Source organism: Diuraphis noxia, unplaced genomic scaffold (assembly GCF_037042655.1).
Source record: "Diuraphis noxia isolate RWA-SAM2 unplaced genomic scaffold, SU_Dnox_SAM2 contig0003, whole genome shotgun sequence".
Lineage (NCBI taxonomy): Eukaryota > Metazoa > Arthropoda > Insecta > Hemiptera > Aphididae > Diuraphis > Diuraphis noxia.
The window spans coordinates 74,248,960-74,262,915 of NW_028301713.1; the positions used below are offsets into that span (position 1 = coordinate 74,248,960).

General features: G+C 28.5%; 3 protein-coding genes across 3 annotated transcripts; 1 reads left to right on the forward strand and 2 right to left on the reverse strand.

The window, feature by feature from the left end:
- The first annotated feature begins 440 nt into the window (after positions 1–440).
- LOC107164566 (mitochondrial import inner membrane translocase subunit Tim29) lies at positions 441–1,614 on the forward strand. The gene is made up of 2 exons (XM_015512427.2): positions 441–803; positions 871–1,614. The coding sequence occupies exon 2, from the start codon at positions 904–906 to the stop codon at positions 1,522–1,524; it is 621 nt and encodes a 206-aa protein (XP_015367913.1). The 5' UTR covers positions 441–803; positions 871–903; the 3' UTR covers positions 1,525–1,614.
- Positions 1,594–4,706, reverse strand: LOC107164564 (uncharacterized). The gene is made up of 4 exons (XM_015512426.2): positions 3,864–4,706; positions 3,597–3,771; positions 2,671–2,897; positions 1,594–2,584 (listed from the first exon to the last, which is right to left on the reverse strand). Exons 1-4 carry the CDS (start codon positions 3,931–3,933, stop codon positions 2,484–2,486), a joined length of 573 nt encoding a protein of 190 aa, XP_015367912.1. The 5' UTR covers positions 3,934–4,706; the 3' UTR covers positions 1,594–2,483.
- Positions 4,707–5,533: 827 nt separating this feature from the next.
- On the reverse strand, positions 5,534–9,337 carry LOC149057749 (ATP-dependent RNA helicase DDX47-like). The gene is made up of 3 exons (XM_089223640.1): positions 8,651–9,337; positions 5,756–5,884; positions 5,534–5,692 (listed from the first exon to the last, which is right to left on the reverse strand). Exons 1-3 carry the CDS (start codon positions 8,771–8,773, stop codon positions 5,627–5,629), a joined length of 318 nt encoding a protein of 105 aa, XP_089079766.1. The 5' UTR covers positions 8,774–9,337; the 3' UTR covers positions 5,534–5,626.
- Between the last annotated feature and the right edge of the window lie 4,619 nt (positions 9,338–13,956).

Sequence of the window (13,956 nt, forward strand, 5' to 3'; positions counted from 1 at the left end):
AACTAAGATTATAATTATTATAACATTATTATACTTAATCATAGACATATGTTTTATATGTCTATGGTGCAACCCACGATTTGAGTATATCTTAAATCGTGATCCGTGGTTTCCAATAACAGTGTAGTTTAAGAGGACGTCACATCCGCATGTGTTGTCTCCGTCGTATAAGTATTAAGTGCGTAGGCGTGTAGCATAGCAAATTTTACGCTCAGCAGATCACGTTTATCTCCGTTAATTTAAAATTTAGAGTGAATTGACCTATTATAAAAATTAAAGGCAAGATTTTTACCGAGGGCATCTCATAGGCTTTTTATTATATTTTAATTTTAAACCGAGTTATTGAGTATTTTTAGATATAAAAATAATTTACAATTTTAAAATAGTCATAATTCAGTTTAAAATAAATGCGGGTGTGGCGTCCTCTTAATTGGTCGCCGTGCGGTTTTATCACTGAGTTTAATAAACATATCTATATCAGATAATATTATACATATCTGTGATACTAAATAGTAAATAGTAGTAAACTAGTAAGTTCTTAATTCTTATTCATCGACGAGTATTTTATATCTTTTGCTAGTGCTGCCCATCATGACGAAAATGGATTTGTAATTTATAAACAGTGTAATATATATTATTTTTCTATGAGTGTAATATAAATCTTTTTTGTCATGGTATGCCGTTTACATTATCATAGGATATAGTTTTTCGTTCCTGGTAGTGGCCAGAGGGTGGTGTAACTGGACTGGAGTTCAGTGTGTTTACTGTCGTATGTCAAGTTTCGACAAACTGAATAGTCCTTTGTACGAACGTTTAACACCGAAATCTTCTATTTAATTAATATTTTAATTATAATATCCTGAATTCTAGAGCGTTCACTATTCATTTCCGGAATTCGCAGTCATGATCTGCGTTCGCCAATCGAACAAGTTATACAGCACAGTCGTAGGTAGCAACAGCCTAAAGCAAACTCCTAGGCGATTTTCGTTCCCGGAACGTTTTCGTGGTACGATTGTCGAACGATGGAAGCTGTATTGGGAAAGCGTAGCGAAGGATTATTTTGAGTCAACAGTGGGTATTGGAACGTATGCGAGAGCAAATCCTTTAAAAAGCTCGTTGGCAGTAGTAACTGCTAGTTGTGTGTATTACTGTGCATCAAACAACCCAAGTGAACGTAATTACAGATCTGAAATCCTAGATTGTGCAAATACTTTGTTGTACATATCACCAGTTGTGCGCAACCCATCTACTGTTGAACATTTAGAATATATAGAAAAATGTTATAATGCAGGAGTCGTGAAAAGACTGAATTTGCTTTTGTTTTCAGCTATCTGGATTGACGAATTTAATGACGACATACAGGCGTACAAAGCAAACTGTAAATACTTAAAGCCTTCAATATTTTCAGTATATCAACGTGTAATTGATATAGGCTTTTTAAATGTTTGGTGGAACCTAAAAAAAATAATGGTTGATTATGATGTGAACCCTGAAGAATGGAAAGATTACAAAGAACCAGAGTAATCCTACCTAATATGCTTGTTACACAATTTGTTTATTTAGTTATTTTGTTGGTGATACAATAAATTAATATTTTTTTAGATTCATATAAAATGTATTTATTATTTCCTTCATATTTTATAAGCTAGTATCATTGATAGTATCAATAATATTTATAATCAATGCTAGTATAAGCTATATCATTAAATATACATATCATTTTACAAACTGCTCAGCATCTATACTGAAGTAGATCTGCAAATTATTATTATTTATATTTGTTAGGTTACGCTTAAATTACTTTTATTATGGGGTAATTTTTATTATGCTTTTTAGGGATTTGATAAAGGAAAAGTCTGGAAAACACCGCTATAAAGGATAAGAAATATAACGTTATTAACTATCGGGTATATTTACAATTAATATTAAAAATATATTGCTAAAAAATCTTCAGTTATTATTAAAAACCTTAAACTTAGTTAACAAATACATAAATATAAATACACACAATAAAAATATCAGTAACAATAGATCAAATAAAAATTCACAATATAACTACTTAACAATAAATTATTATGAAATGAAATTCTTGAAATCAACAAACATATTTTATATAATTATAAATGTAATTATAGTAGATCATAATTTAAAATCAACTACCAAATTATTACAGGATTATATTATTTGTTATAAGTTAAAAGTTCAAATCAAGAAATATGTTATTCTTGCATTAAAATACTCCATTGTTCTTTAAATTATCAGTTGTACTTAAATATACAATTTCTTCAATGCAATATAACTAATGGTATGATATCAACAGTTTAAAACTTAATTTAATAGAAAAATAATATCTTTGGTTTGGCAATAAATGAATAAAAATTATGTGGTTCAATGGTAACATCAAAAATATTTTAAACACCTTAATTATACATTCAAAGTTTATACATGTTTCTTAAAATGTTAGAAAATAATATTTCCATAAATTATAATCTATTATGTATTTCCACTTCAACAACAGAACTTGTGCTTGGCACTATATCGTCACTAATATCAGTACTGATACTATCCTCCGTAGTATCTTTTTCTACAAGAATGAAATAAAATTATGTAGCAATGTAGAATGTACTTACTTAATTATAATAGATGAATGGTGATATTTAGAACACTAACTGTTTATGTTGATCCTAGTACAGTTTTTACATCTGTTCGGAGCCTCTTGGGTTTTCAATAAATTCCTTGCAGACAAATGCATCATGGTTAGGCCAAATAACCAGTATCCCAAACCATATCCTCCAACAATAGCAAAAAATATGTACCCATTGAATGTCATTATTGCGCACATTAAAATATACCCAACAAACATTTGAAACAGGTAAACTCCCAATGTCCTAATGCAACTAGATAACAAATCAAAGTCATAATTTATTTTGAAGTCTTTTACTGCATAATTTCCAAGGAAAAAGATATTAAAAATGATTCTGAAAATGGATTATGTAAACTTAAGTAAATTTACAGGAGTGATATGTTTAACATTAAATTAATATAATTTAATATTGTTTACAAATTCTACATGTGTATAAAAAATATTTGTTGGTACAATAACAGTGTTAATATTTTCAAAACGATATTTTTTTTTTCACAATAATATATATAATCTGTACAATTGGTGCACAATAAGCATATATGCTAAGAGCTAAAACATAACATGAGTAGGTGTGTTAAGAAGCCACCCACTAGTGGCACTTGACTGGGAGTTGATTAATTATCTAACTAAATAAATATATTTTCTTTAGTCATTAGTTCCCTAAGAAGTAACGGCACCAGTTCCTTTTTAAGCGACACCTGGGGTTGTCAGGTAATGTTTGGGTGGACAGGTTTTGAGTGGGTTTTGATGTGTTTGGAGACGAGAATGAAAGTTTTTGTAGAAGCATGAACTGTGTAGCTTCTTCTGTTACAGTTTTAATTGACAGATCTTTATGCAAGGTGTGATTAGAAACAAAGGGTGGGGCATTCGTTATTTTCCTTCGAAACAATATGTACCTACCTAGAAAATTTAATAATTTTTGATATTATTACATGTTTTTAGTTGAACTTACTCAAAAACTTTCATTTTAAATGTTATCATGAATGCATCTTTATTAATATATTCCTTGCAATCCGGCTGACTGCAACACAATAATCGTCGGTGAACCCTCGTCATGAAATGTACAGTTTTCAGTGACTCGAAAACCACCGCTAATGCTATCAAACCAACGCATAACGTCACCAAACCTATAATTTTATTATGGAGGAAATTAAAACAAACGATATTACAAAATCTAAAATTTATAACACTGAAAACTGATGGATAATGATATACTTACCGATGGTGGATTGCACATTGAAGTTTTTCACTAGGAACGGATCGATGTCCGTTCCGAACGTAAAGTACATGGTTATGGTTGAGACGTTAATATTACGCGGAAGACGACGTACACATCGCCATCGCGATTTACTGCAACTGGTTAATGTCCACTTATCAGTTATCGACGGTCATCGCAACACTTATTACTACCTATGGACTTGGCGATACACGCACAAAATACCATCGGTAAACGGTGTAACACGATTGCACGAATAAAATGTAATTGCATAATATTATACTATTGCCAAACCTCCCGAAATATTGTAAAGGTAAATTATAATATTAAAATAATATACCAGGAATAAAATAAAATAGTAAAAAGTACAATACAAATACAAATATTACAATGTCGTCAACATCGCATTAAATTAAACGTGTGCGTTTTACAGTTTTTATATTTATTTCACTGGTCAGTTATCAACAATTGATAACCACCGAACGGCATTGATAATAAATAATGGAACATTCGGACTTATCTATTCTGTGACTCGGACGTCCGTTTGTAATTTGTATTATTCACTATACGGCACGATGTAGAAAACAGAAAAGACATTTTCTCGACATCGTGATAAACAGAATAGTTAATCGTAAATTGTAAATAAATACAAATAGTAATAAAACATTTATTATTCGGCTGTTCTGCTGAATATTGATCCGCTTTTCGTAGACACCGTGGCCATGGCAGACACTTTAGTCACACTTCTCACTTGTGATAAATTAAATTAAACACACTCATACCGTCATACCCACCTAATGCAGCTTTTACCTACCTAATCACTCTTAATAGTTAATAGGCACTATAAAAATACAAAATCCAAGTCTACGAGTTCTAAATCGTTGGTCTTAGAGACATTTAATTCATACGCACACGGCACGCTAGGTATTTAGTCTCTTAAATAGACATAATATAGATGGACTGCGCGTTTAGCCCTATTGCTTTCATATTTTTACACGGCCAAAGGGGCGGTCCACTTATAACCCCTACTCCGTAAAACCACCACTATAAAATTACAAACACTAAAATTAAGTAGAACTAACAACAAATTTTATTTTCTAGATATTTCTTAGCTACTAAGCTTAAAAGTTGATTAAAATTACTTTTATTAATCTAACGCATTATCAATATGTTCATCTAAACATTAAAGATAATTTTAAGTTGAAAAATTTAAATACTTTGCTAATTTAATTGTTTTTGAATATCTAATAGTATCCTAATTCCTAAATCATGTTTATCACACAATATTTCCGTTTTATTTTTTCTCCATACAACATGCCAAATAATTGATTACAGAAAAGATTGTATATAATATAATAATATGAATAAACGTTACATGACCCTGCATATCAAATAATCTTTAAATATACAAATAATTGAAGTTTTAGAACAATTTTATTTTATTTTATTGTTTTAACCGGAGTAGATGCGCTACAAAAAAAAATGTGCACATGTTAAACGTAAATGTTTAAATGTTTAATAATCACAATAATATGAATATTAATAGGAACAATAAACTAAATCCTACTTCGATCAATATTTTGTCAAATATAAAATATTATAGTAAAGAATTTCATTTCATTTACTTTGTCAATAATCAAAAACATTATTTTAGACAGTAAAAACATTTTTAATAATCACAGAAAAATAATATATTTGTGTTAAGTTTTACTTTTTTTGAAACTGTTTTGATTTGTTAGATTTATGTCTACTAATATTCTTCTTTCTCACACCCATTGCGCCTTCTTCATCATCGTCAAGATCTCTCTTACCTTTCCCATATCTTTCATATTCTGAAATTTTAAATATAGTTTTTATTAAAATAAGTATAAAATTTCTGAGTTAACAATATTAACCATTTTCGCCAGTCTTTGAGCTTCGGCCACACGCTCTTGTAAACACATTACTTCATCGTCCTCGACTTGATATAGTGGCAATTTTTTGCCAATTAGTTGTTCTATCCTTTGATACAATTCAATATCATACTGGAAATAATAAAATAATTTTTTCATTAAACATACAAAATAAATTTTGATATAAAAAACAAAACTTAATTTATTCAATTTTGGAAAGCGTTCCAGAATGAAGCAGTAGTTATTTGATTGAGAATGACACTACGCACAGTCATTACTTAAAGTAAAAGTACAGTAAAATTATGATTTCTTGCAGCTACTTCTTCAAAAAGTTGTAATATGCGTATAGTAGTATAGTACCTAGGATAAAAAGAGGGTTCCCACAGGGGAAGAGCTGTTGGACTTGGATTATATGGACTCTTTGAAATGAATTAGTCATTTTTGAAATGTTGATAGGAATACTTATTTCATAAGGCCAGAAAAAACATTTAAAACAGGAGCCCAAAATTTGATGAGGAAGCCAGCACAGAAAAACAGATCAACATTTTTTCCCTACTATTCCAAATTGTGATTATCACTGTCTAAATGAATATAAATTAATAAAAATAATACTTAAAATAATATTAATAGAAATATTATAACATTATTATCAGGTGTTAGGTATATAATTTGGATAAAATATTGTAGTGATCCCTCACTAACGCCTATATTTGAGTATGACGACGTTGGATGACGATCAGGTTTTTCAAAGGAGAAGGTTACAGAGTTTATAAATGGCACAACGTTAAAACTTAAAAGTTATTAAATGTTTATTAAGTTATAATGAAATTATATACATTTGAGGACTGCAATAACGTAAAGTATCTGCCCGAGAAGTTAGTAATCTATTCACTATAAATTCACTAAAAATAAATGGGAAGAACTTAGTCTGGCGGCTATGTAGAGTGCGCGAACTCTACGGTCTACGACCAGGTAAGTTCTACACGTGTGGGAGATTAAACATTTAAACAAATTCTAATTCTGCTATGGACAAAGTTCTGTATTTACGCAGAATCTATATGGCTAAAATTGTACACGGAAGAGACTAGGAGGTAGATCATTGGATCAAAAGGTACCGACGCTGTTATTGTTGTTATGCCAAATGTATAGTTGAACGTCGTTCCTGTTCGTAGTTTTCTTATAAATTCTAGGAATTGTTACGAGTCCGAATTGATAATAAATAATGTTGTTTTCGCAAAATTTAAAGGGTTAATTGTAGTATTAAATATTTATTGCTAACTTGGTCCTTGGTTATGCGTTCACTGGGTTTAGATGTGTGATTTATATCATAGACGTGCGCAGACTTTATTCGCAGGAAATACCAATATAATTCAAAATAACTCAATTTTTAATTCTCTTAAAAAAAAAACATAAATCCGAATTTTTTTTCTAAAAAAATGTAATACATAACTACAAAACTCTCTGTTAAGTTTGTGATAAAAATTATGATAATATTGATAGTTTTCACTATTAATAAAAGTAAAAACATAAAACAAGCTATATCTGAGTAGACTGCAGGGGATGCCATGGCTACCCGGCATCCCACCTGTGCACGCCTATGATTTATACATCACTATACATTGTAGTCGTATAATTATAATATATTATAATGATAGTATGCTATATTATATAATATTATATTACGTAATATACAGAAAAAATAATAAATTGACTCTGTCGGTTTACTATATTCCTCCCCTCGAAGCTGGAAGTCCTGACTTCCCATATTTAAGCTAAATAATATGTTCGTAATTGTGGGTTATTTTTCATGCTGTTTCTCGGCGTGAGTGGAAACTCGATTATATATCAACGTCTCTGTGTTTTTCAATGAGTTATTCTGCTTCCTCTTGTACGTCTTCTGTGTTTGTTGTTTTGTAGCCACGTATTATCTTTGTATTACAAATATGTATTATTATGATCATTATTATTATCATAATTCATAATAATACTTATGGTCGCATATGACGTATAATTATATATATATTGAATATCTTCAAGTTCGTTGAGTTTTGTACTGAATTTGTTTTGATTGTTTATTTGTTTTTTCGAGTTGGATACCCTATGTAAATTTTCCAGGTTGTTTGTTTTGACGTGGTAGTCTTCCATTACATTATTATTTACGTCATATTGCATGTATGTATCTTCGTTTATTTTTGATCTCGGATTGAAGTATAGATATTCTGATTTGTAATCAGTTTTTACAGGTATGAGTATGTCTCTAGTTGCATACCCTTTGCAAGTTATGTTTAATTGTAAAATTCTTACTCCTTTTAGTGTATCTGGTTAGCTGTAGCCCATAAGCGAAAAAAAAAAATTAACTTCTTATTATAACCCATAAACGCAAATTAGTTTTATAAAAAGAGTGTATTTTATGAAAATCATATAGTTAAAACATATAATTAAAATCATACAATCATTATATAGGTATACTATATGCTATTCGTGATTATAAAATGTGTATTTAAATATAAAAATTATAAATAATTATAAAAATTGTATTTAATTTAAAAGCAACAACTATAATAGATGTTTTGTTTAAGATCAATATAAATAATAAGTATATAAGTACCCTATTAATATTAAATTTGAAATTTGAAGCCCACAGTTTTTAAGTAATCCAATCTTGAAATATTTTTTATCGTAATTTGTTACGATACAATTCGATAATACTAAATACTAAATTAAACTGAAATAATACTACTATATAATAATATTAAAATGAAACCTATAGTGTAACGGGTACAATATTGTATCAGGTAATACAATTTATTTTTGCGCTTTTATACCACTACTAAGGTACAAAAGCGCAAATTCTGGTTTATCAAAAAAAAATTGAACTTTTGCGCTTTTGGGCTTCACCGGGCTGGTTGATTCCTTGTCTTCATCACAGGTAATGAATATTACGTCGTGGTTGGTTACGTAGATCCATTCGTTTTTGAATCGTTTTTTATGGAAAATGGAAGTCGCAATTTGTACGTGCATGATTTCGCAGTTTGGTGGAACCTTTGCTGGATCCTATGGTGAAAGTACTCCGCATATCGGTCTTGTGGTACGTGGATGTAAAGGACTGCCTTCAGGCTTCAGGACATAAAAGGAAATCTCTAGAATGTTTACAATGAGTATAAAAGAATTCGTCATATTATGCAGAATAATGTTCTTTAGATTTGCTTATTACTAAAAACTTATAACTAGGTTTTATATACACAATTATTGTTAATATACATACTGGTGCAGGTATTAATATTATATAGAATAAAATCATTTTGATAGATAAGAGGTAAAGAAAGTATAAATACTAGGTTGTCATTAAAATAATAAATAGCAAGGTCTGACTGGTCTGAGAGTTTAATCAGTTCGCAAATGTTAGTTATATTATCTAAATCTTTGGGTAGGTCTGTCCCCCCCTGGTATAATGATACCTTAATATCTTTGACGTAATCTAAAAGCTCTTGCGGTGACATTAAACTTGGGTGTATGATTCCCATTTTTGCTTGTTGTATTATTTCTAAAAGCACAGATTATATAATCTGTTCTAAAAGTGTGTTGGTTTCCTCCCAAGCGATTTTTTTCGATTTTTTTTATTGAAACATATGTATTTCAACGAGTTAAGAACGATGGTGCAAAAATTAGTTGGTGCAAACCATTATTTTGAAAGTTATAGCCTTTCAAATTCAAAGTATGCGATTTTACGTTTTTTTTATCGCGCGCCGCATGCGTATTACGACGTTTTAATTTTTTTTTTTTTTTAGAATTATAATTATATTAACTAAGTAGATTATGTGATGTGTTTCATGAAGTACTCTCGCATTCTAATGATTTTACTTAAATTTCAAGGTAAAAACAGAGCTAAGAGTTAAATAACAAAATTATCAAGTAAAGTGGCTCACTTCGCCTACCGGCTCCGGTCGCCAAACTCGAGGTCCTCCGGACCTCTCGTTAGATGGGAGCTCGGCCCCCAAACCCCCCGGGGCTGAAATTGCAAACCTGACCTTGGGCAGGCGAATGACCTAACAAGTAAATTTAACCTTGAGTGACACAAGTATAGTGGCTCCCTTCGGCTGACGACTCCGGTCGCCAAACTCAAGGGACCTCCCTCCGCCTACCGGCTTCGGTCGCCATACTCGATGGCCAGTTAGAGACTTAAGACCCTTAAGAGTAACATAAGTCAACAGCTGTTGTGTTATATGATAAGCGCGCCGCACGCTGCGATACGTACTATTTGTCATACAACCGCATACTTTGGAAGGCTATAACTTCCAAAATAATCGTCAGCACTAACTAATTTTTGCACCATCGTTCTAAACTCGTTGAAATACATATGTTTCAATAAAAAAAATCGAAAAAATCGCTTGGGAGCTAAACTGCAATTATACCTTTGATTTCTTTTAATTTTTAGACTTTGTATTATTTTATTAGCCGGAAAATAGTTTCTACAACTACCTTCTACGGCTCAACGCTATGCGCGGGAATTATGCATAATGCACGCGTTTGATCTAATATCGAGCTTATATATTTGAACTGTTCGTTGTATCTAATAGAGTAATAAGGTTAGTGTATGCCGTAAGACCCCATCGAGATGTTATAAGTTTTAGAGGTCCTCGATTTTCGTAGTAGATACCTGAGTGTTGTGTTTGTTGTTTGTCCATGAATCGTAATATTCCGGACGTGAACGGTATTGTTTGTAGTTTAAGTCTGAAAATGGTTTAAGCTTATTAGTTATGTTTAATATAAAAAAAAAAATACCAATTTGAAAATCATACCTGTATATATATATATATATATATATATATATATATGTATAGTATTGTATACACACTAATTAAAATTAAAGAAAATCCCCTTTACCAAATATATTGTTTGAACTTAATAGTTATTTAGTATAAAATTATATGAATTATTTCATCGCATTATCTATTATTTCTGTTTTGTCTCGTAAGAGGTGCGTGAAGAGACACCGTGTCCAAAAGGACATCGGTTAACGGGTTATGTGGTTCACGTGAGTTATGTTTGTGTTTACAAATGAGGTTAGGTTATTGTGAGCCTCTTATAGTCTTATAATAATCTGAATTAAAATAAATACCATCAGTAGGATGTAAAATAATTTACGAAAACAAAAAATTAAAATATACCAATTAGAAAAGAAATAAGTATTTAAAGAAAACCTCGATCGGCCATAATGTAATATATAATCGACATGTTATACTGTTATAGGTTACCAATACCTACTTATAGCTCGTTAGTTTTTAATTTTAATTACACTACCTATAATAAATATTTTATAAATCAACTTAATATTGTAATAAGTTATTACTAATAACATTTTTAATTGATAGACATCAGTAATCACCGACAACAGACTAAGTGGTACTTTAATGATTAACAGTACCACTATACATAATACAACGGTAAATAATTAGAAAAATTATAATATAAGATTATAAAATTCGATAAAGAATATAATATAAGTAAACAGAAAATATAATAATACGCATTGGTATTGCGTATTGACTGTTAAATAAGTATTTGAGTATTTCGAAAGGTTTGTGACCTATTGTTATCGAAAACGTTCCGCCAACCGGCCGACCACAAAACTATTTAACTAATTTTTCGGTTTCTATATCTAATAACAATTACCATTACTTTAGGCATTACCTATAATTTTATAGTATTATATATATTGTAATTTGTAGCCACTGTAGCCTGTAGGTAAGGACATAAGGAACTACTATTTAACTATATATTGTTAATCTTGTTATACTATGACTTTCTCTTAGTCTCGTCAACAGTGTGTTAATTGGAGGACACTATGGTCGTTGACGTGTAAGTTGTGGTTGACATACCAAATAACCAAACAATGTACAAACATAATAATATATAAAACTAAATAGTAAATACAGTGATTATTTCGAACCGTTAGACTTTAAAAGTATAAAACCTATGAGCCTGCCACAGATCCATCCGAAATTTCAACAAAAATTAATAATTATTTTGTTTATAAGTATTTTCATCCAAAATAAATACTGTTAAAAATATTTATTATAGTATTTTATATTTTCACATTTATTTAATATGACAATATTCCATCTATATTAATCATACACTGAAAGTCACACATATAACTACATAAATTATCAGCATAAATAAAATTAATTAATATTAAAATAACTAGATAAAAAATATTCTTTATTTAATTAAAACTTAACTGTGTTATCTGTAATAATTTTTGAGGTTATATTTATTGGCCAACCAATAAAATATTCTTGGATCTGTGCCTGCTATGAGCATAACAGAAAAGTGTTCAATTTTGTCATCATCAACAATTCAACATTCAAACTTTCTATATTAAATGCTGATGATTCTTGACGATGACAATAAAAATGTCTCAGAAAATGTGATGATTAATACACTATATAGTTTAATACATTATGTAATTTTACATAACAATCAATTTTGTTAAAAACTATTATTTTCAATTTCTTAGATATTTAAATAGCAATCAACGTTTTCAACTTTATAATGTTTCTGCAGAATTTAAAATTTAAAAATATTAAATGTCTCAACATATTATATTCATATATTGAACAAATTAGTTATAAACTTATAATTTTCTAAGTATGCGTGTATACATACACTAGACTCCAACTCCCTAGGGATAACCAAGCAATTTTTTTTCTTAACTTTATTTTAAAATGATTAAAATGTATAATAATTAAATATACATTACTTCAATATTAAATATATTTTTACTACTGAAAAATAATTTAAAAACTTAATTAGATTAAGAAAATAGTTATTAAAAGAAAAAAAATAGTAAATTTTATTAAAATATTAAAAGTTGGAATAGAAAATTGTTGTTGAAAAAATCACCTTGTATATTATTTGCGTTCATTTAACATGCTATGAAATTATTATTATTGTAGCGCGTGTCCTTCAGATTATTTATCTATCCAGTTGCCAATATAACATAAACAAGTCTTATTTATGCATTAAGATTAGTGATTACAAATAAAATACTAAGGTGGCAGCTGCCCTTAAACGCGTCAATATTTCATTATAATCATTAATAGTAATCAATAAAAAACACCAACCAGAAGCATAAAATTCACAATATTATAATAAATTATATAATAAATGTGATGAAACAATAAAATGTTGCAATTTTTATAAATAAGCAAATAAGGTATCAAAACAATTTGAGCAAATATAAATATATATTACAAATACTATAAATAAATCAGTTTTTTCGATTAAAATGTTAAACTAACAGTAAAAATTAAAGTAGATATACTTTATATTTAATTAAAAAAACAAAAGGTATAATCAGAATTTTACCTGTAAATTGTAATATTGTATAAAACAAGATTAAAATTTAAACAAAAATTCACTAATTCAAAAAAGACGGAAGAAATAAAATAAATTAATTATCCAGTCATTTTAAATTTGTAAATTTTTGTTAAACACTGTGTAATGTTACAAAAATATAAATAATAAAATAACAATATACAAAAGTATCAAAAATATTATTAACAATAATTATTATCCTGGATTAAAATACAGTTTTTTTGATATAATATTTATATTATATTAAATACCAGGACAAAATATCAATATAAATATCACATTTTCTAAATATATATTAAATTAGTAATTACAATTTTTTTTTAAAACAATCATAATTTGTTCATATATATAAATGCATTTAAAGATCATTGATTACAAGTACAATTAAGTATAAAAATTAACTAATTAATGTTTAAACAAAAAAAAACTATTATAAGTATATTTGAACTATTTTAATTGTACTATTATTTTGTACTTTTAAGGTTATAAATTTTTAAGTAAGTACATATAAACTAGCAAGTGTTAGATGTTAATTATAAATTAACATAATATTAGTATAAATTTTGGATTTACAATTTTTTCATTAAATTGTAATAAAATATCTATACTAAGTTTACCTGTTTTACATAGCGAAAAAATTGTTTTTGATCAGTCATTAAAATAAACGTTAGTATTCTATTATTGTCTCTAATTACTTTTAAAGCAAACAATATTCAATATTAAACATTTTTTTTAAGTACTAAATTATTATTTCAGGTAGCCATCATTTGAAATATTTGTGAAAAAAATGAAAGCTATTTGGGAAAATATATAGGTATATTTTG